At 35.4% G+C, this 21,923-nt stretch overlaps 1 protein-coding gene across 1 annotated transcript; it reads right to left on the bottom strand.

The window, feature by feature from the left end:
- Positions 1-10,795: 10,795 nt before the first annotated feature.
- On the bottom strand, positions 10,796-11,945 carry LOC103491749 (class I heat shock protein-like). The gene is made up of 2 exons (XM_008451820.3): positions 11,524-11,945; positions 10,796-11,226 (listed from the first exon to the last, which is right to left on the bottom strand). The coding sequence occupies exons 1-2, from the start codon at positions 11,665-11,667 to the stop codon at positions 10,939-10,941; spliced, it is 432 nt and encodes a 143-aa protein (XP_008450042.1). The 5' UTR covers positions 11,668-11,945; the 3' UTR covers positions 10,796-10,938.
- Between the last annotated feature and the right edge of the window lie 9,978 nt (positions 11,946-21,923).

Below are 21,923 nucleotides of genomic sequence, written 5' to 3'. Positions count from 1 at the left end.
ATCTTCACGGCACATTGCCGAATCTTCACCGTACCCAGCAAATTCTTTCACTGGACCCAACCTCATCCTTCACCGCATACCTAGCCGAACGCTGGTTTGGGTTGATTGGTTATGATTCATTCACATGAAGTGTTGTTAAAGTGTGTTGTTGATTATGAAGTGTTGTTGAAGTGTGTATGTAATTTATCTTAGTTTGTGGGATGAATTTAGCTAAGTTTAGAAGTTATTATTCTTGAAGTGTGTATGTGCTCTATGTTGTTGAAGTGTGTTGTTCGTCATGAAATCAATGTGATGTGTTTATTTGGGTGAATGTGTTGTCTTGTTGAATCATTTTTTTCCTTCTCTTATCTTATTAGGTTTTGCCACAATCCATTGGAGCAATGAAGCCATATTTACGCCAATTCATTGATGTATAGGTTTTTTTGTAAGTTTGGTAGGAATTTTTTTTTGTTTAAATGTTGTTATTTAAATAGTTTGTTGGTACCAAAACACATTTGTACCAACAATTAAAACAATATTACAAAGTGTGTTGGGCCTATAAAAGCATTCACCGTTTTCCATATGTTTGTAATAGTATGTGTAATGGCAGAACGACAAGAAATACAGGATTCAAATTGAAAAATACTTTCCATGACTAAAAACAGAAATATGACATTTAAATTGAAAAATAAAACTGTCACCGAAAAAGTTTTATTGACATTTAATTAAAGTCATGGTAAGTAAAATGATGACAGTTAAAAAGTGTAATAAATGATAAATAATGACATTTAATATCGGTCATAGAATCTTAACTATGACAGTTATTTTCCGTCATAAAATGTAAACTATGATAGTTATAAGCTGTCATAAAAATAAACAATGATAGTTATTAACTGTCATCGAAAATTAATAATGACAGTTACAATCTATCATAAAATGTAAACTGCGATAATTATTAACTGTCATCGAAACTAACAGTTATAATCTATCATAAAATGTTTCATTCATGACATTTATTATATGTCATGAAAACCACATTTTGTGATAATTTTTTACAACTGTCATAAAATACTTTTCATGACTATCGCATTAATGACTCCAAAAAACTGTCACGAAAACCTTTAATGACAACATTTAACCGTCATTGTAGACCCTTTTTCTACTAGTGAACAAATGTTGTTGTGTTCTTTTCGAAAGAATCGGATAGCACTATGAAAGTGTCATACTTCATAGGTTAAAATTTTTGAGATGGTCCTACTTATGCATCAAATCCCTTGTTTTGTAAGAAATATTGATGTAAGGAAGAAAAGAAGTCAAAAGGAGCAAGAAGACTCAACCTAGAGCCAAATCAAGCAAAAAAAAAAAAAAAAAAAGCAACATAATTACGAAAATACCCTTGATAGGGGGATGATTTCATTTTCCCAAGAGCACCAAATTTAGGCAATGTAGCATCGCGTCCTCATTTTCAACGCCAGAATGCTGGTGACGGTTATACCTCAGCACAACAACACCCATGTCCAACGTTGCCACGCTACAAAATTTGACATGTGCGTCTCCACGAGCCTTTGCACAATTTGGCTGGCCAAACCTTATAAATTCCCATTTCTTTTGTATTTTACCAAAAACAATCACTTACATTCAGTTTCCATTAGTTAGGACACATTTAATTGTAAATTTTCTCTTCCAAAATCATTAATAAAATTTCTCCCAATCTTCTTTTGAAGATGTTTTTGATGTTCATCCTTCTTTTTGATGCCACTACAACATCCATGAGGAACTAAAAAGTATTTCTTGGGAACGAGTTTTTAGTATAATATTTCTTGAGAATCCATGTTTTGATTGCTAAATTAATTTAAATGTTTATTGAATTCCAATCTTGATTTCACATTAGTTTCGAATTTCAAAATTGATTTTGTATTAGTTTCTTGTTTGAATGACTTGATCAATCATGAGAGCATGAATCTTTGTTTAATTTTTAATAGCGTTAGGCATGATCTTTGAATCAATATTGTAAATTGGTAATTCTTGAATTGATTTTAAGCATCATTTTCTTTTAATCTTTTCTTGTATGATCCCATTTGAATTAATTAGTCAATCTGTCTTAGGATAGAGACTGCCCTTGCTTTTAAATATCATAACGATGAAACCTAAGATATTCAAGCAAACTTAAAAGAATGAATGGAAATTTCTAAGATGAAAATGCATTTCATAAGTTTAGTATGAATTTCGACTGCAAATCTTGTTCATTAAATAAGGTTATAAATTAGTTTCTTGAACTAATTTGTTGTGTATTGATTTTAATTGCAATTTGGGATTCATTCAATGACATAAACATTGACTAAACTATCCATTCCCACTTGCTTTAGAACTATTTTTGTGTCCAATTTTATCAAAAACCCAAAAAGATTTACTTTCTTTGTTCTTCAATTTTCATTCCAAGATTCTCACGAAACACCCCTTTCCTAATTCGAATTCTTGATTTCTTGACTAAAAATACTTTTCCAAAACAAAGTTTCCTTAAATTTGACCGCAAACTTGCTTTTTTATTACCTTTCTGTTAGTTCGTTGATAAAAATATTTAGGATTTACAAATAAACTTTCTTTGATGTTTGAGTTGATCTTTTAATGACATCACCTCGAAACCCCTCGAACAAGATCAAATAATTAGTCTTCTCTGCTACAAACTCCTCTTACTCCTCTTCTTCTTCCAAGATAAACTCAAAAAAAAAGAAAGATCGCCTTGTATGCACACATCGCAATTGTAAACCCTGAACTCTAGAAAAGCTTGAGTTTGTTTAAAGATTTGAGAAGTAGGGATTTTAAAGGAATTAAAATTAGAAAATTATTCCAGGAAGGTCTTAAAGGTGTTTGGGAAATAAGAAAATTAAGTTGAAGTTGTTAAGGAAAGTTAGATTTTTATGTTGAAAAAGAGAAAAATTTGGCTAAGTATCAAGGGTTTAAAGACTAGGCGTTTAGAGGTTATTTGGTTGTGTGTTGGTCGGCCAAAAGAAAATAACCTCTAAAGAGGTTATTAGGCGTTTGGTCTTGAACTAGGCGACCAAGAATTTGTTGGAGGGGCATTACATGGGAATAACCTCCAAACGAGTGTCATGAGGCGGCTAAAGTTCACCAAGGCGAGAAGGCTTGTCATTTAGAGATTATTGAGCATTAAAAGGTTAGGCGAGGAGGCTAGGTAGCATGGTGTAGGGTGAGTAGCCTTGCATGCAAGGAAGAAGAAGTGCTTGAGGCCATGTTTAGAGGTTAGTTAGGCGTTTGGCTTGATAATGGACGCTTAGACATTTTGGTTAGGCAAGGTGATGAAGAGGTGAAGTCGATGAATATTGTATAGGTCTCCTATGTATGATTTAGCTAAATTTCAGTAAGTAGGGGGTGTTAATAAAGGTTCATGCAAGGTTCAATATAAATAGGTATCTTCAGAAGGGCATTTATCTCAATTCACTTGTGCGTTTTGGCTGAAATTACTCTCAAAAGTTCACAAATTGAGTCTAGTTGCTAGACTAGGGCTGTTAGATGAATTTGAGCAAAGGAGATTTGATTTTGAGTTGAAGTTAGGGAGGAAGGTCAGTTTTCAAAGAAATCTAAGCAAGGTGTACTTTTTGGAAGCCATAGTATGCATCGCTTGAAATTTGAAGCTAAAATTTTGAGGTAAGTAAGTAAAGATATTTCTAAACAACTTTGCAGAAGAAAGTTTCCTCAAAAGAATTATAAATTTTTAGATATGATTTTCCAAAGCGGTTAAGGTTTCGAACAAAAAATCCACATGGGAACCAGACGAATCTCAGTCCCGCTAGTTTAGATGTCATTGTCCAATAAGGTATACTTTAGTCCTTCTGTCTTATTAGTGTTAATGGGAAGAACCCTTGAATTTTGGATTCTGGTGCCATAGATCATTTGACTAGTTCCTCTAGACATTATTTTGTGTCTTATAATCCTTGTGTTGGCAACAAAACAATTAGAATTGCAAATGGCTCCTTGGCTCCATTGCTGGAAAGGAGAAGATTGTCCCCTATGCAGGGTTTTCCTTACATAATGTTTTGCATGTGTCCGAAATCTCTTATAGTTTTCTTTCTATAAGCAAGATTACTCATGAGATTCTTACCTGATTTTCTCATTTTCAGGACTTGAGCTTGGGGAAGATGATTGGCACTGCCCGACATAGTATGAGACTCTACCTCCATGATGAAGACACCTCTTCTAGTAGCATTTCTAGGACTAGTGTTTTATCTTCTTATTTTACTACTTTTGAACAAGACTGTATGCTATGACATTTTCGTTTAGGCCACTTTAATTTTCAATATATGAAACATTTATTTCCTCATCTCTTCTCTAAAATTGATATGTCTACCTTATCTTGTAATGTATGTATTCGAGCTAAAAAACATTGGATTTTTTTTCCTTCACAACCATACCAACCAATCCACCCTTTCACTCTTATTCTTAGTGATGTCTGAAGACCATCCAAGATAACAACCTCATCTAAGAAATGGTGGTTAGTAACCTTTATTGATGAACATACTCGTCTCACCTGGATCTTTCTTGTCTCTGACAAATCTGATGTCACCTCTGTCTTTCAGAATTTCTATAACACTGTAGAGACATAGTTCAATTAAAAATTGCTACTTTATGGAGTGAACAATGGTCGAGAGTTCTAAAACTGCACCCTCAATGAGTTTTGTTTTCCAAAGACTTTGTCCATCAAGGTTCTTGCGCCTACACCCCCAATAAAATGGCAAAAACGACGACTTTTGGAAGTTGCTCGTCTATTTGGTTCGTCGTCTCTACCAGTAAAAATAATGTATTTTGTTCTTTTGTTTGTTTCTAAAAAATATATAATAGATTGTATGTATATATTATATATTGTATATTGTACGTATAAATTGTATATTGTATGTATAAATTAGATTGTATGTATAAACTGTATATTGTATAAACTGTATATTGTATATTGTACAAATTTTATATGTGTACGTTAGTGAATAATGTATATTGTAGATTGTATACATATTGTATGTGTATGTTAGGGAATAATGTATATTGTAGAATGTATACAATTTTGTAGATTGAATAAGTAAATATCTTTGTAATTTAAATTTTAAATTGAAGTTGCTAAAATTTTTTAGTTATATATATATTTAATTGTTTAAGAATCAAATTATACGTGTGGACGAAATTTTAACAATTGTAATATGTTATGAAATAATTATTATTGAAATTGTGATAATAATTATTGAAATTGTGATATTGATGAAATTGAAGAGTTTAAACTTTTTATTGATATGTTGTGGCTATCTTGCAGTTATGGTAGCTTGTAATTTATTATTTGTGGACCCGAGTTGTTTGTTAGAAGTAAGGGTTCATTTATTTAGTTAGAATTATGGTTGCCCTTAGTGCAAGATAATTACATGTATTTATGTTCTAAGTGTTTAACGATGGACAAGAGTTGGATGAACATTAAGAATAAATTATCGATTGAGTATAGAGAGAGAGTTTTCAAATTCTTAGATGTTGCGAAGTATCACGTCGATGAGTACGGATGGATAAGATGTTCATGCAAGAGATGTATGAACTCGAATTGAGACTCATTATATTAGGGATGTGAAGAGACATTTATTAACCATAGGAGCGTACCCCTCCTACACAAAATGAGTGTATCATGGAGAGCTAGTGAACTTGCATAGAGGTATAAAAAAATTTGATGAAAGAGCTAGTAGCGACCCTTTCCATGAAGGAAATAGCAGCGACCCCTTCCATATTGAAGAAACCAGTAGTCTGAAAATAATGAAATGTTGGAAATATTACATGATTTACAAGCTCCGATTGAACACGAAGGAAAAATAGCGGAGGAAGGTTTGGAGAATGACATGTCATTAAATAGTGGTGTGGAAAAGGAGACGGCGAATATATTTCAGGAGTTATTAAACCAAGCTCGTCGTGAGCTATACCCCGACTGTTCGAAATTTTCATTCCTAGACTTTTTGGTTAAGTTAATGCACGTCAAGGTTCTTAACAATTGGAGTAACAAGTCGTTCAACATGTTATTACAACTGTTAAAACGTGAGTTTCTAATGTGTAGTACTACTATCCCTTGTTCTTTCTATGAAGCAAAATAAAAGCTACGTGACTTGGGCTTCGAAGACGAGACTATTCATGCATGTAAGTAGGATTATGTGTTGTATTGGAAGAAGTTCTCCGATTTAACACATTGTCTAACTTGTGGTGAGTCTCTGTACAAGGCTAGTCCTATCAGAGAAAAAAAACCCAACACAAGGTATTACAACACTTTCCGTTGTTACCAAGATTACAAAGATTGTTCGTATCGCAAGAGGACTCGTCTGAAATGAGATCGAGTCAAAACGGATGGCGTGTTGAGACGTCTAGCTGATGCAGAGGGATAGAAGCATTTTGGTTCTGAATTTCCTGAGTTTGCTTCAAATCCACAGAACGTTTGTTTGGGATTAGCTTTTGATAGGTTCAATCATTTTGGGCATATGTGTACTGCCTACAATATGTGGCCTATGGTGTTAATTCCTTACAATTTGTCACCTTAAAATGCATGAAATAGTCTAATTTCTTCATGTCATTGCTAATACATGGTCCAAGATGTCTCGGTAAGGAAATTGATGTTACCTCCAACCATTGATTGAGGAATTGAAATAGTTATGGAGTCTTGGTATTCGTATGTATGATTCTCTTATCGATCAATTTTTTTAGTTGTATGCAGCTTTGTTATGGATTATTAATGACTTTTCGACGTATGGTGACTTATCCAGATGGAGTACAAAAGGGTATTAGGCATGTCCTATCTGCATGGAAGATAAATCGTCATTCAGGATAAGAGGAAAAATAGCTTTCATGAGAATCGACATTATCTTTTAGATAATCATGTTTGACGTAGAAGTAAGTTACATGATGGAAGTGTAGAGTGTAGGTCTTCTCTGGTTGTTCTGAATGGACATGATATCTTGAAACAAGTAGATTTCTTTGAGTTTCTAGTGATGAGTAAACATACATCATTGAAAGATAAAAAAAGAAAGAGAGCTCTAAACTGGAAGAAAATAAGTATCTTCTTTGATCTACCTTACTGGTCAAGTCTACTAATACGTCATAAATTGGATGTATTGCAATTGAAAAAAAATATTTGTGACAACTTGGTAGGTACATTGTTAAACATTAAAGGAAAAACAAAGGATACTATGAATGCTCGGAGAGGACATTCATGATTTTAAAATAAGAAAAGATTTACACTTGATAGAAGTTAGTAACAGATTGGTGAAGCCCCATGCAAGTTACACATTGGCTAGCAATGAACGAGTTATGTTTTGTAACTTCCTGAAATTAATTAAGTTTCCCAATGGGTTTGTTTCTAATATTTCACAAGGGAGATAGGAAAATATAAGGTCTTAAGACTCATGACTATCACGTTTTGCTTTATCGACTTCTACCTATTGGTATTCGAGTATACTTACCGAAAAATGTGTACACCGCTGTTACCGAGCTTTGTAGTTTTTTCTGCGACCTGTGCGCGGAGACGATAAGAGTAAGTGATTTGGATCAGCTGAAAGCAAATACTATTATCATACTTTGCAAATTGGAAAGAATATTTCTACCTGCTTTTTTCAGCGTAATGGTATATCTTGCTATTCACTTACTATATGAAGAAAATGTCACTGATCCGATTAATTGCAGTTGGATGTATCCCATTGAGAGAAGCCTAGCACGCTGAAGCAATACATCCGAAATAAAGCACGTCCCGAAGGATCTGTTGTCGAAGCATATGTCATGAATGAATCAAGTACCTTATGTTCGAGATATTTAAGTGAGATTGAAACTCAGTTTTCTCGAGATGAACGAAATGATGATAGCATTGTCGAGGATGAGATAGTTGGTGAGTTTGAAGTGTTTATACAGAAGGTACGACCATTAGGCGCAAAAAGTTCAAGATCTCTATCACAAGAAGAGAAGCGCTAGATCCATTGTTACATCTTGAACAATATAGATAAAATTGCGGAGTATCGCAAGTACGTACTTCCTGTTGGGGTTGATGCCTTAAATCTCGTGATCTTGTAGTTTGTAATTGTATATATTATACAAACTTTTTATTTATCTAATAAAATAAAGTGTTTTATTTTATTTGACATTTAGTTGCATTAACTCACAAAACCAATAAACTAACATCCAAGGTTATCTTCTATAACCTAAACATGTATGTGGAGACATACAAGTGGATCATGTTTAAGTGATAACCTAAATAGTCTGTAGTAAATGGATAAGGCTGGATACCTTATCCTGGTGACACTACGAATACAACCTGCTTTGTAGTTGTTACAATTTTTCTAAAGTGCTACAAATGATTTGATCCTAATCATTCATGTCGAGACATTAGAGCGGGGGTATTCTATACAAAGAGTTTGTATAATACCGGAGCATGAAATGAATAGTCTCTCTTATTAACACCGTTACTAGTTGAGACTACATTTCACCAGGATGACTATAGATGACTTGACCTGAATCCTGAGTGAATTGTGAACTCCTGCCTATGAAGGCGATCCTTTGATTTGTATGGGTGAGAGTGGCTTATGTAGCTGACTCAATGATCATGAACAAGCTCATGGCAACCCACCCTTTAGATTGACCAATCGGGTGCATGATTGACACTTCCTCTACGACTACTACCTCACTCATCAATTTCAGGTGATTTATAACTTTTAATGTTCTCAAATGGTACTTCATTTTCTATTTAATGTAACATTTTAATTGTTTGCATGTTGAAGAAATCGTCTATGAACAGGGTTGCTAGAGCGAAGTAGCCACAGTAGCGGCGTCAAGTCATTTCTACAACAACAATACAAGCTCGCTGAAAGGTGGGGTCATCCGATCGACCATGTAGAGATATTTAGGAAAACATACGCTTAGGGTAGCTAGTTCGTTTCGTAGGCGGTTGCGGATGTACATGTAAGTTTATAAGTTGTCATTTGTCTTGTTACACACAAAAATTAATTTACATGTTTTACTTAATTAACAAAAATTTTATTTGTAAAATCAAATGCTGGAACTCCAGTCCCAACCTACCTTAGAGGATTCTCTACTACTTTCAAGGGACGAGATATGGGAGACCATTTTAGGTAGACGATTGGTTTACTCAATAAGTCTTGGTTAAGGCCCCAAGCCAAAGTCCCGACATGCTGCTGACAGTTCTTCATCTACATCTGTTGACCGAGAGCTGGCCCAGCCAGGGAGGTTAACAAGCTAAAAACTCGTCTTGAGGTAGTAGAAGAAGAGAGTAATAGGAAGCACGAAGAAAGTGCTTGATTAATAGAAGCACAAGCTTGATAGATGGAAGAAAGAAGGAAAATGATTGAAGACCTCTCTTGGGCTTTGAGAAGACTTTGATTTCATTGAGGTACGTAATTTTCAACTTTTACATTCTTTAATTTCATATTATTGGTGATATATATTTATACTTAATTTCGTGTCATTGTAGGTTCGAAGGCATGAGAAACTTTCATGGGACACAGACACTTAGATTATGTGTTTAGTTTTTTGTTTTTTGTTTTAAATTTTTCGTTTTCATTAAGTATGTAATTTTAGAACTACAAATGTGTATTTTTAAATTATTTTTAATATAAATTTCATTTGGTACTTTATTATATTTACATTAATTGTTTTTAGTATTTGAATGAATTTAAATCGATTTCGATTCCAATTTGTAAAAAAGAAAAAAAAAAGAAATTAGAGTGTGGTAAACACTTGAGCTAGGGAGGATACAAAAGATGCATTGAAATGTGTTATGCAAAGTACTTTCCTATGAGGTATGATTTATAAGGAAATGGTTTCTAAGTGATTTATAAATGCTTGCCAATAGTATTTGAATTGGTAAATCGCCTAATGCATTGAAATGTTCTTCTGCTTTGAAATCATATTTCTTTTGAATGCATACTAATACCCTGTGGTATTGTGAAAAGAATTTTGCAACTCGTTATGGCGAGATTTTGTTTATTTAATGTATTGATGAAAAACCCCCACTCACTAGACTCTTTTTGTCTAATCTTAAAACATTTTGTTTTATTTTTCTCCTGCCCCTCCTCTCAAGTAGCGAAGGACGTCCAACGTTTGACTTGCTATCTTGATCACTTACCGTGCCATAAACGAGTCACCTCATCTTGTTAGTAATCAATATTCCAACTCGCGTAACATGTAGAGTTAGGCGAACAGAGCAAATTGTTGTTTTGAGACTTTTATATTTACAGTTGCATGGACTCTTGTACTTGTTCAAAATGTAAGTTTAGTTTTATTTATCAATTAATGAAGTAATCGCTATTCCAAATGAGTTCTTATCTCGCACTAAAGTAATTTTTGTGTTAATTTTACTGCCTAGGCATTCAACCTGTTATTTAATAGAGAGATATGCATGGTGTTTATGTGGTCACACCTCCACATAGTTGCATGGAGTAACTTTGAGACGAGATGTGACATTTCCACTACTCTTTTTCTCAAACATATATATGGTACTTGAAATACACATTTTTTCTTAAATTGATTCCACTAAATTTGGATAACTTTGATATTAATTTAATAAACTTAATTTTAATCTATATTTTTGACTATTTGTACATGAAAAAGCATGTAAATCTTAAATTGATTTTATTAGATCTTCTTGATTAGGATTTGATAAATGGTTAATCTTCTAATTTTGAAATTAGTTTAGGCGTACGATTTGGCTATGCAGTTACTTGAAGGTAAAAATTTTAGACAAATTTAACTCATGTTCCAAACCACCGTGTAAAATCATTATCCATATCACAAGCGAAGCGACTCCATTTATTTACTTCTTAATTTCACACATAGGAAATACAAACATATTGATCAAATATTGCGCACACACCATCATGCATAATACACATTCTTAGCCAAAAGAAGTCTAACTTTGACCAAGAGCTCCTAAAGTCCTTCAATCTCAATCACCTTCTTCTCCGGCTTCTTCACTTCCTCTTTTGGCACCGTCACTCTCAAAACTCCGTTCTCCATCGCCGCGCTCACTTCATCCGCCTTCACATTCCCCGGCAGCCGGAACCTCCTGCAGAATTTCCCCCGACAACGCTCCACACGACGCCATTTATGACCACTACTCTCATCGTTCTTGTCATTAGCGGCAGTAGCGTCGTCTCCTCTATCTCCGCTTATCTGCAGCAACCGTCCATCACCGTCCTCCATCACCTCTACCTTGACCTATTCGACCGAGATCGAAACAAGGCCATTGACAATATGGTTTAGTACACACACTCGAGTTCAGGAACTCAAAATTTTGAAAGTTCATGGATCACAATCAAATAGCATAGACATTTTTAATGGAACATATCTTTAAAATTTAATTAAGTTCCATTTGAAAAGATTTTCAATTTAGTTTTCTGTTTTTAATTTTTAATATTTATTGACCTGAATTTTGAAAACATATAATTAAAAAATTTAGAGAGATATACATAATTTAACACAAGAAAGTGATTATCGATGCGTGTATCGTCTTACCTGATCTTTCTTCAACCCGGGCAAATCTGCGATGAAGACGTGAGCAGCCGGAGTCTCTTTCCAGTCAGTGGGGGTATTCAAAACAGGACATTGGTTAATCATAGAAAGAAATGGATCGAAGATTTCGTTGAGAATCAAAGACATTTTTGCAATGAAGATGGAGAGATTAGAGAGAACTAATTTGAGACTGTCGATCAGATTTTGGGTGTATTTATTTTGGGCTTTTTAATTATTTTCTGTTGCAAAATTGAAGGAACGAGAGAAATGGATTGTTTTTATAAGGAAAAATGAAAAGTTGATTTCTTGAAGTTTCTTGTTTCTTCCATCAATGGACGCTTGTGTGAGAATTAAGTTCTACCATCTTCCACTCCTTTCCTTTTTACTTTTTGTTCATGTAATTCATTATAAATTACAACTGTTTTGGTTTAAATATTATTATTTTCATTTTTAAATGATATTCATTTGGGGTTTCTAGATTTTGGAAATTATGATTTTTTACATTTCTTTTTACAATTACTAGGTTTTGATAGATCTGAAAAAAAGTCTTTTTATATTTTAAAAAAGATATTAAAATTTGACTAGCAATTGAATTTTTTTTTTCAAGAAATGTAAAAACAATATATATCTAAAACGATAGTGAATCCGAACATGTTCATATATTAAAAATATAAAAGAAGTTTTTTGAACGGCATCTTCCTAAAAGTACACACAACAAAAAATACAAAAAATGTCATAATAAAAAATATAAAAGTGTCTCGTCAACAATATTATATTTGGTATAATCGTTTAGATTTGGTTGTTTGGTACAAAATCTTGATAGTTTAGATAGTTTAAAATTTGGTTGATAGTTTAGATTTAGATTTGATAGTTTAAATTTGGGTAACCGAATCTAAACAATTTTTTTTCAAAATTCTTTCATACGCGATCGTTTAGATTTAACTACGAGATCGTTTAGATTTAGCAACACGATTGTTTAGATTTGACGATTTAGGTATACAATCGTTTAGATTTGGTCGTTTAAATTTGTCTACACAATCATTTAGACCTATTTATTTTCAAGATTAATTGTTACACAATCGTTTATATTTGGCTGTACGATCATTTGTGGTACATATCGTTTAGATTTGGCTCCCATTAAAAAAGTCAAATCTAAACGATTTTTTTTAAAGATTCTTGTCAACCTCCTTGTTCACACGAGATTTCAGGAGAAATTTAATTCGTGGAATCGAACTTTGTATTGATTTATGTATTGTGGATACAATCTCTAATATTTACTCCTTTGATTCTTCCTCTCGAATACAAAAAATAAAATTTAGAACTTCGTGGTATTCGATCTTCAAGAAGTTGTAATTACAAGTCAATTCGAGCTTCAATCTTCTGGAATTCAAGGAAAGTTTGATCTTCCAAGTCTTCGATCTTTCAGAAGGATGATTTCGAGGTTGATGATAAGTTGTACGTCTTGAGAGTCTTCAGAAGTTTTTGTCTTCAATTCTTCAGAGCTTCGATTATTCTTTTCAACCAAAAAGTCCCTTAAATGAATGGTAGATGTCTCTATTTATAGAGAAATTTTATGGGCTTTAGGTGGGCTTGGGCACATTTGCTTGTTGGGCTTGGGCTTGGGCCCATCTGTCTGTTGGATTTAGGCTTGGCCCATTTGCTTGTTGGGCTTGGGCTTGAGCACACCTGGCACTTTGGGCTTGGGCCCATTTGCTTGTTGGGTTCGTCCATGGGCCCACTTGTTTGACGGGCTTGGTCCATTATTTCTTGGCCTAGTTTATAATTAGGGCTTAATTAGATCAGGTACGAGAAAACTTAATTATCCAAACCCAATCGAATTATGATTATCACAATGTTTACTGTGATGATGTGGTGGAATTTAATTGGCCAAAATTTATTGCTCAACAAATGTCCCCTTTTCGAGATTCGTACACCTGCATGAGTGGATGAAGTTCAAAAACAATAATCTGAAACAAAAAATACAAGCGATTTATTCTTGATTTTGGCTCCTATTAAAAATGTCAAATTAATCACTATGCATTCAGATATGAGTGACTAAAACGCTATGTGAAATTTAATTTAATTTAATTTTTTTAAAATAGTAATTGGAAGATTGAAGCTTAAAAGTAATGAAATTGGAATATTGTCAATTCATAAATGTAAGCCATTGTTATTATTATTATATTTTTGAAGTTGTATCACGATTTTCTTTTTTTTTTTTTTTTGTAAAAGGAGAAATGGAAGGAAGTAAATTTAGCATGAATTTACTTATTTTATTTTTATTTTTTATATACTTTTAACATATTTAGAAGGATTTTTTTATCTGTTTAGAAAAGAAAAAAAAATTAAAGCTTTTTTAATTATTATTATTTATTTTTATGTATATTTTTATTTTTGAAATGTTTTGTTTTTTTCATGTTAGTTTTTTCTCTTTAACAGAATACTCAAATATCTTCCTCTTTTAACAAAATTATATATATGTATATTCTTCTTTTTTTATATAAAAAAGGACAATCCCAACTTTCTCTATATCTTGACCATTTGAACTTCAAATAACCTCAAATCTCAACAATCCTAGATATGATTTATTTTTACTCCCTATAAATACTTGAAGCTAAGATGTAAAGAGGCAGAACATTCATGTTATTTACTGTCAAAGAGGGAGGAAGAAGAAACAAATGTTTTTTTTTTTTTGCTGATTTTCTTTTTCATTCTGCCGCTGCACGCCTCTGTTAGTCTGTACCGCCGCTGCACCATCGTACGAAGACTCATTGCTTGTTCGTCGTTTTTTTTTAAAGAATAAGTTAATAGAAGGAGAGAAAAAGAATGGAATGCAAAGAAGAGAGGAAAAAAATTACGAAAGAGAAGTAGAGGAGAAGGAAAAAAAAATGGGAAAGGAAGAAGAAAGAGAAAAAAAAAGAAGAGACAAAGGAGGAAGAAGAAGAAGCGCAGAGGAAAGAAAGGAGAAAAGAAAAGAGAGAAAAGAAAGAGAGAAGAGAAAAAGGGGGGGGTCCCTTCTTCTTCTTTTTTTTTTTAATCTATTTATAATTCTTTTTGTTCCTTGTTTTTTTTTTTAATTTTTTTCTATATATATATATATGTATATATTTTTACCTTTTAGAAAAGAAACACTTTTTTTTTTGTTAATCTTTTCTTTTTCTTTATTTTTCTTTTGTTTTTTAATTTATATATGATTTATATAATTTTCTTCTTTTATTTTCTTATTTATCGTATATATATATATATATATATATATATATATATATATATATTTTATTATTTTAAAAACAATTAGTTTCTTCTCTTTTTTTTTGTTAACTTTCCTCTTTGTTTGTTATTCTTTTTTTTTTAAATCTATTATTTATTTATTTATGATTTATTATTATTATTTTTTGTTTACTATATATATATATATATATATATATATATATATATATATATATATATTTCCTTTTCTAAAAGAAAGACTTTTCATTTTTTTTATTTATTTTTGTTAATCTCTTCTTTTTCTTTTTCTTTTTTTTTTTATCCCTAGCTTACCAAATTTTTTTTCAGGTTTGCACCAACTTAAAGCTCTATCAAAGGTTGGTCATTTTTCTTTTTACTATTAACGACTTTTTTTAAAAAAAATTGGAGATCCCATGCGAGTATATATGAAGTTATGATCTCCTGGATGCCCTGCTTCTGTGACTGTCAACTATTGGGGTTTGTTCATGATAGACGATGCAACTCTATCATGACGCCCTGTTGCTTCCTCGACGCCTAGGGTTTGTTCGTGATAGACAATGCAACTTTATCATGACGCCCTACTGTTTCCAAGACGCCTGAGGTTTGTTCGTGATAGACGATGCAACTCTATCATGACGCGCTGCTGCTTCCTCGACGTTCGGGATTTGTTAGTGATAGACGATGCAACTCTATCATGATGCCCTGCTGCTTCCTCGACGCCTAGGGTTTGTTCGTGATAGACGATGCAACTTTATCATGACGCCCTACTGCTTCCATGACGCCTGAGGTTTGTTCGTGATAGACGATGCAACTCTATCATGACATGCTGCTGCTTCCTCGACGTTCGGGGTTTGTTCGTGATAGACGATACAACTCTATCATGACGTCCTGCTGCTTCCTCGACGCCTGAGGTTTGTTCGTGATATACGATGCAACTTTATCATGACGCCCTGCTGCTTCCTCGATGTCCGAGGTTTGTTCGTGATAGACGATGCAACTCTATCATGACGCGCTGCTGCTTCCACGATGTTCGAGGTTTGTTCGTGATAGATGATACAATTCTATCATGACGCCCTGTTGCTTCCTTGACGCCTAGGGTTTGTTCGTGATAGACGATGCAACTTTATCATGACGCCCTACTGCTTCCAAGACGCCTGAGATTTGTTCGTGATGGACGATGCAACTCTATCATGACGCGCTGCTGCTTCCTCGATGTTTGGGGTTTGTTCGTGATAGACGATGCAAGTCTATCATGACGCCCTACTGCTTCCTCGACGCCTGGGGTTTGTTCGTGATATACGATGCAACTTTATCATGACGCCCTGCTGCTTCCTCGATGTCTGGGGTTTGTTCGTGATAGATGATGCAACTCTATCATGACGCCCCACTGCTTCCTCGATGCCTAGGGTTTGTTCTTGATAGACGATGCAACTCTATCATGATGCCCTACTGCTTCCTCGACGCCTGGGATTTGTTCATGATAGATGATGCAACTCTATCGTGATGCCCTACTGCTTCCTCGACGCCTAGGGTTTGTTCGTGATAGAGGATGCAACTCTATCATGACGCCCTACTGCTTCCTCGACGCATGGGATTTGTTCGTGATAGACGATGCAACTCTATCATCACGCCCTACTGCTTCCTTGACGCCTGAGGTTTGTTCGTGATAGACGATGCAACTCGATCATGATGCCCTACTGCTTCCTCGATGCTTGGGGTTTGTTCGTGATAGACAATGCAACTCTATCATGACGCCCTGCTGCATCCTCGACGCCTGGAGTTTGTTCGTGATAGACGATGCAACTCTATCATGACGCCCTGCTGCTTCCTCGACTCCTGGGGTTTGTTCGTGATAGACGATGCAACTCTATCATGACCCCTACTGCTTCCTCGACGTCCGGGGTTTGTTCGTGATAGACGATGCAACTCTTTCATGACGCCCTGCTGCTTCCTCGACGCTTAGGGTTTGTTCGTGATAGCGATGCAACTCTATCATGACGCCCTGCTGCTTCGTCTACTTTGTTTTCGTATATTCTTTGTTCCAAAACAATGTCATCGGCACTAATTTGATTGTGATGATTTACTTTTACAGAACGATGGTTTACTTCATGGAACGATTCTTGTCTGGAGTTCGACACCTCGCAATACTTTCTGATAGAAATCAACCCAGAGAAGATGGACTTATTCTCATTGTGGAGAAGCCTTGGGCTGGCGCTTTTGCAGATCATTGGCCACGCTTAGACAACAACTCAGTTCTTCCCAGATTATTCGTGGAGATACCTTTGTCTGAGGGAAAAAGCGCATGGGTCTTGAAATCTTCTATCCACAATGAGGCTCTTAATTCTGGCAGAGCTCTCACTCTTGGACAACGTTTAATTGAAGGCAAAACACGTTGGGGTACTGTGACCAAGGTCCCTGGAGAGTTCTGCTTTACTGATTACTATGTGGAGTGGTTGAAGCTTGTAGTTGGTCGAAATACACGACTTCTTTATAGTACTCGTTTATATGGCGCCGTAACAACTTCTTTATACACTTATGATCGTAATAGTGATGTTGTTCGAGCATTTTGTGAAGCATGGTGTCCTTCGACTAATACTTTTCATACTATGGCAGGCGAGTTATCCATTTCTTTGTGGGACTTATGGTCCTTTGGGGGTATTCCCATTAAGGGAGATTTCTACGAGGAAAGGATCCCTTCTTTGAAAGAATTAATCTCCATCGCGGGATAAGACGAAGTGTCTTCCGACGACCTGCCAATATCTTTTCCAGGTGTATTACTCAATAGTTTGTACGCAGAGGAATGGTCGCTTAGAATCTTCTAAGAATGACTTCCAAGTAACTATTGGCTCCTGGATTTCATTTTGGTATCATGGATCTAGGAGCTATGATAAGCCAACAAAGCGAAAGCAAAAGAAGGCGTCGCGCTCTAAATCTACTCAAAACCCTGATGGTTCGAAGATCCAAGCTCGTGAGTGGTCTTCTAGGGAGAGCATGTTATTTGCAAAACTTGGAATCAGGATGATTTGAAGGATGAATTGTATTTAGCTGCCTTCTTATCTTGCTGGTTGTGCCTTTTCGTATTTCCTCAGAAAGGATCGTTTCTTCGTCTTGGAGTATTTAGGGCTGCAAGCCTAATGGCCGCTGGCATTATTTATAGTCTTGCAGTTCCAGTTTTGGCGAACATATACCATGGGCTAGGTTTGATAACCAAAGGCTCCAATCCGATAGGACCATGGACTTTCACTTTCCCATGCATTACGTCCATGGCTGGTTAACCCATTATTTTGGCACGCATTATCCACTTCCCACGAAAGTTCGAGGTCCTAAGATGACTAACTTTTTAGGCGAAGGCGGGTCTATTTATTTTGACAAATATGAGGCACGAAAATTGATCCATAATGGTGCGAGAATTTAGTGGCACGCTAACCTCTAGAACAGGAATAAACATGAACGCATGGTTGATACCCATGATTCATCGTTTCTGCAAACGTTATATTTCGTAAGCATGCGTTCCTGCTACTTGTCCTCTCGTTGTGAAAATACCTGGATCATAACATCATACAATCCGTATCGATTTGGACGAAAATTTGGCTTTTACCAGGATATCCCTAATGATATAGGGAGCATGTCACCTGCGATCACGCTGGATAATATATTATATCACTAGAGAATATGTACGAGGCGTAACACTTTATCTGAGCTATACTTGCCCACTCGTTCGTTAGAGTCTTGCAAGCATGTGACTCAGCGGTTTACAGACTGGTGGACCACGAGGCACATGACCTATTTTGAGGATAACAGACACCATTTGGTGAGTAGTGCCATTCCTCCCCCTTCACAACCTAGACTACCCAAGAACTGAGGGAGCAACCTGGTTGGTAAAGAAATTCGATTGGTTGAGGCGATGGCTCCTAATCTTGAGGAGGAGGTAAATGAGCATAAAGATGAGAGCGATAGCAGCAAAAGTGATCGTCATTGGAAGAGACATTTGAAGAAAGCGAAGGTATCATGTGATAATCCCGACAGAAGGGGTTTAAGTGCTTTGGGAGTTCCTGATGTTCCACCACTGGTTTGAACGTTTTCCCTTCTAAATTTTTTTGTTTTGTTCATCTTCTTCATAAGTGACTTATTAATTGTTTACTTCTACAGTCACCATTGAACGATCATCTTGAAGGACTTATAGCGCTAGACAGAGATGAATCTTTTATGGGACCTCACGTAGTTGATTCAGCCTTTAAAGAAGTTGGTACCTCGAAAACTCCCGTCAATAAATCGGCTGAATAATCCTTACGCCCATCTACTCTTCTCGAGGAGATTCGTCGAGGCAAGATGAAAGTGGAGGTAATAGACCTTGAGAGCCCTTCATCCAAAGAAGGTGCCTGTCCTAAAGCATCCTTACAAAAAGTTAGCTCAACACATGCTCCCCTTAAGTTTTCTGAATTACCATTAGGCGCTTCTAATAAACATACTACGAGAAACCCTGAACCTTCTCAGTGGGTTGGTGAAAAGGTGGTTTCAAACTTCTTCCAGAAAACAGCCTTATGTATGTGGGAGGATATACAAGATAAGATCACGCGGACTCCTTTTGATTATATCCCAAGACTTAGGCCATAAATAGCGACGGTTCTCTTGGGGATTGAGAAGATCCATGCGGATGGCCTGACTTCTCTTGAAGAGTATCTACATAGTTACCTTAAGAGGGTAGACAATTTTAACGATGTGCAATCTTCATATTCTGCACAGTTGTTGTCGACGGACAAAGCTCGTCAATTAAATAAGAAGACATCTGCCATCAAGGAAGCTTTGATTTTGATGAAACAACTACGCGGAGATGCCAAAGTTATTCAGAAAAGAACCGCGGAGTTATCTTTAGAAAGGAAGGAACTGAAGAAGAGACTTCGGATCATAAATGCTGAGTCTGAACAACTGTCGATCTTATCTTGTGAAAAAGCGGAGGCCATAGACCAACAAGAACTAGAAATTGCCAAGCTCCAAGATGAAGTCAATACCCTTGAAAGCACCCCTGCTATTACTGAGGAAGCGATTGAGGCACTAGCTACGGTTATCAAGAGCATGGAAGCTGCACGAGAAGAATTTAAGAACTTCAAGTGGAAGCTTTGATTATGCCCCCTTTGCCCCCCCCCCCCTTTTCTTTTGCTGCAAACCTTGTAGATGTGAATTTTTTTGTTGAATTATAATGCAGAAGGATTATATATATATATATATATATATATATATATATATATATATATATATATATAGCTACATTTACATTTATTTTGCCATGTTTTCATATGAGCAGACAATGAAGCATGATTTTTTTTATACATGTGACTGAACTTAAAGTGAACTTTAAGCTGCCTACGGACCCTTTTTATAATATAGGGATCAAGTCATGACGTAGTTCAAAATTTATTTATTTATTTATTTTTTACATAACTGGATTAGGCATAAAACTTCTTGAGAAATTTGCCGTTGATTAGGCCAATTCGTAATCCGTTTTGATGGATGATTTTGTATACTCCATTCGTGAAAACTTCTTTGACAATGTAGGGTCCGTCCTATTTAGGTCTGAACTTATTTCCCGTATGCCTTGTCATGATAATAGGTCTTCTTAATGCGAGCACTAAATCACCAACTTGAAATGATCGGGGCCTTACCTGTTTGTCAAAGGCTTTTGACATTCGTGCTTGATAACATTTGAGTGCTTGTTGAGCTTCCAGTATCTTTTCATCAAGTGCTTCTAACTCTTGAAGGCGTAATTTAGCATTATCTTCAGTAGTTAGCCCTTCTTGAATTGCCATTCTTAAGGAAGGAATTTCTCTTTCTAGTGGGAGTACTGCTTCAACGCCATAAACTAAGGAATAAGGTGTAACACCTGTAGGAGTACGATGGGTAGTTCTGTAGGCCCACAATGCTTCTCCAATCTTTTCTTGCCAATCTCTTTTTGTCTTGGAGACCACCTTTTTAAGCAGACTGCACAAAGTTTTGTTGAATGCTTCTGCCAATCCATTTGTTGCGGCATTGTACATAGAAGACTTGTACTGTTTGAAGTTAAATTTTTCACATAGCTTGTCCATCAAAGTGTTTACGAATTGTCTTCCATTATCAGTTACGATATGATGAGGAATACCATATCTGTAAATGATGTGTGTCTGAACAAAATTTACAATGTTTTCCTTCTTTGCTTCTCTTAATGGCACGACTTCAACCCATTTAGAAAAATAATCAGTTCCTGCAAGGATGTAAGAATGACCAGCCGACGATTTAGGCGTGATAGGTCCAACCAGGTATTGTTCACACGAGATTTCAGGAGAAATTTAATTCATGGAATCGAACTTTGTATTGGTTTATGTATTGTGGATACAATCTCTAATATTTACTCCTTTGATTCTTTCTCTCGAATACAAAAAATAAAATTTAGAACTTCGTGGTCTTCGATCTTCAAGAAGTTGTAATTACAAGTCAATTCGAGCTTCAATCTTCTGGAATTCAAGGAAAGTTTGATCTTCCAAGTCTTCGATCTTTCAGAAGGATGATTTCGAGGTTGATGATAAGTTGCACGTCTTGAGAGTCTTCAGAAGTTTTTGTCTTCAATTCTTCAGAGCTTCGATTATTCTTTTCAACCAAAAAGTCTCTTAAATGAATGGTAGATGTCTCTATTTATAGAGAAATTTTATGGACTTTAGATGGGCTTGGGCCCGTTTGCTTGTTGGGCTTGGGCTTGGGTCCATCTGTCTGTTGGATTTAGGCTTGGTCCATTTGCTTGTTGGGCTTGGGCTTGAGCCCACCTGGCACTCTGGGCTTGGGCCCATTTTCTTGTTGGGTTTGTCCTCGAGCCCACTTGTTTGACGGGCTTGGTCCATTATTTCTTGGCCTAATTTATATTTAGGGCTTAATTAGATCGGATACGAGAAAACTTAATTATCCAAACCCAATCGAATTATGATTATCACAATGTTTACTTTGATGACGTGGCGGAATTTAATTGGCCAAAATTTATTGCTCAACACTCCTTTATAATCTCGTTTGAAAAAAATGAAAAAAATTTAAAAAGAAAAAAGTACTTGGTACAAAAGAAGAAAGACGATGAAAAAGATGAAAAAAGTCACAAAAGAAGAAGATAAGAAACACGATGAAGGACAAACGAAAAATATTTTTAAAAAATGGATAGT

This window comes from Cucumis melo, chromosome 6 (genome assembly GCF_025177605.1).
Source record: "Cucumis melo cultivar AY chromosome 6, USDA_Cmelo_AY_1.0, whole genome shotgun sequence".
Lineage (NCBI taxonomy): Eukaryota > Viridiplantae > Streptophyta > Magnoliopsida > Cucurbitales > Cucurbitaceae > Cucumis > Cucumis melo.
This window is presented reverse-complemented; position numbering and strand designations above follow the sequence as displayed.

What these genes read in the sequence shown, in the direction of transcription:
- LOC103491749 (XM_008451820.3), bottom strand. Translation starts at nt 11,667, where the DNA reads ATGTCTTTGATTCTCAACGAAATCTTCGATCCATTTCTTTCTATGATT. An exon ending in CCGGGTTGAAGAAAGATCAG is followed by an intron (nt 11,227 to 11,523) that starts GTAAGACGATAC and finishes TCGGTCGAATAG; the next exon opens with GTCAAGGTAGAGGTGATGGA.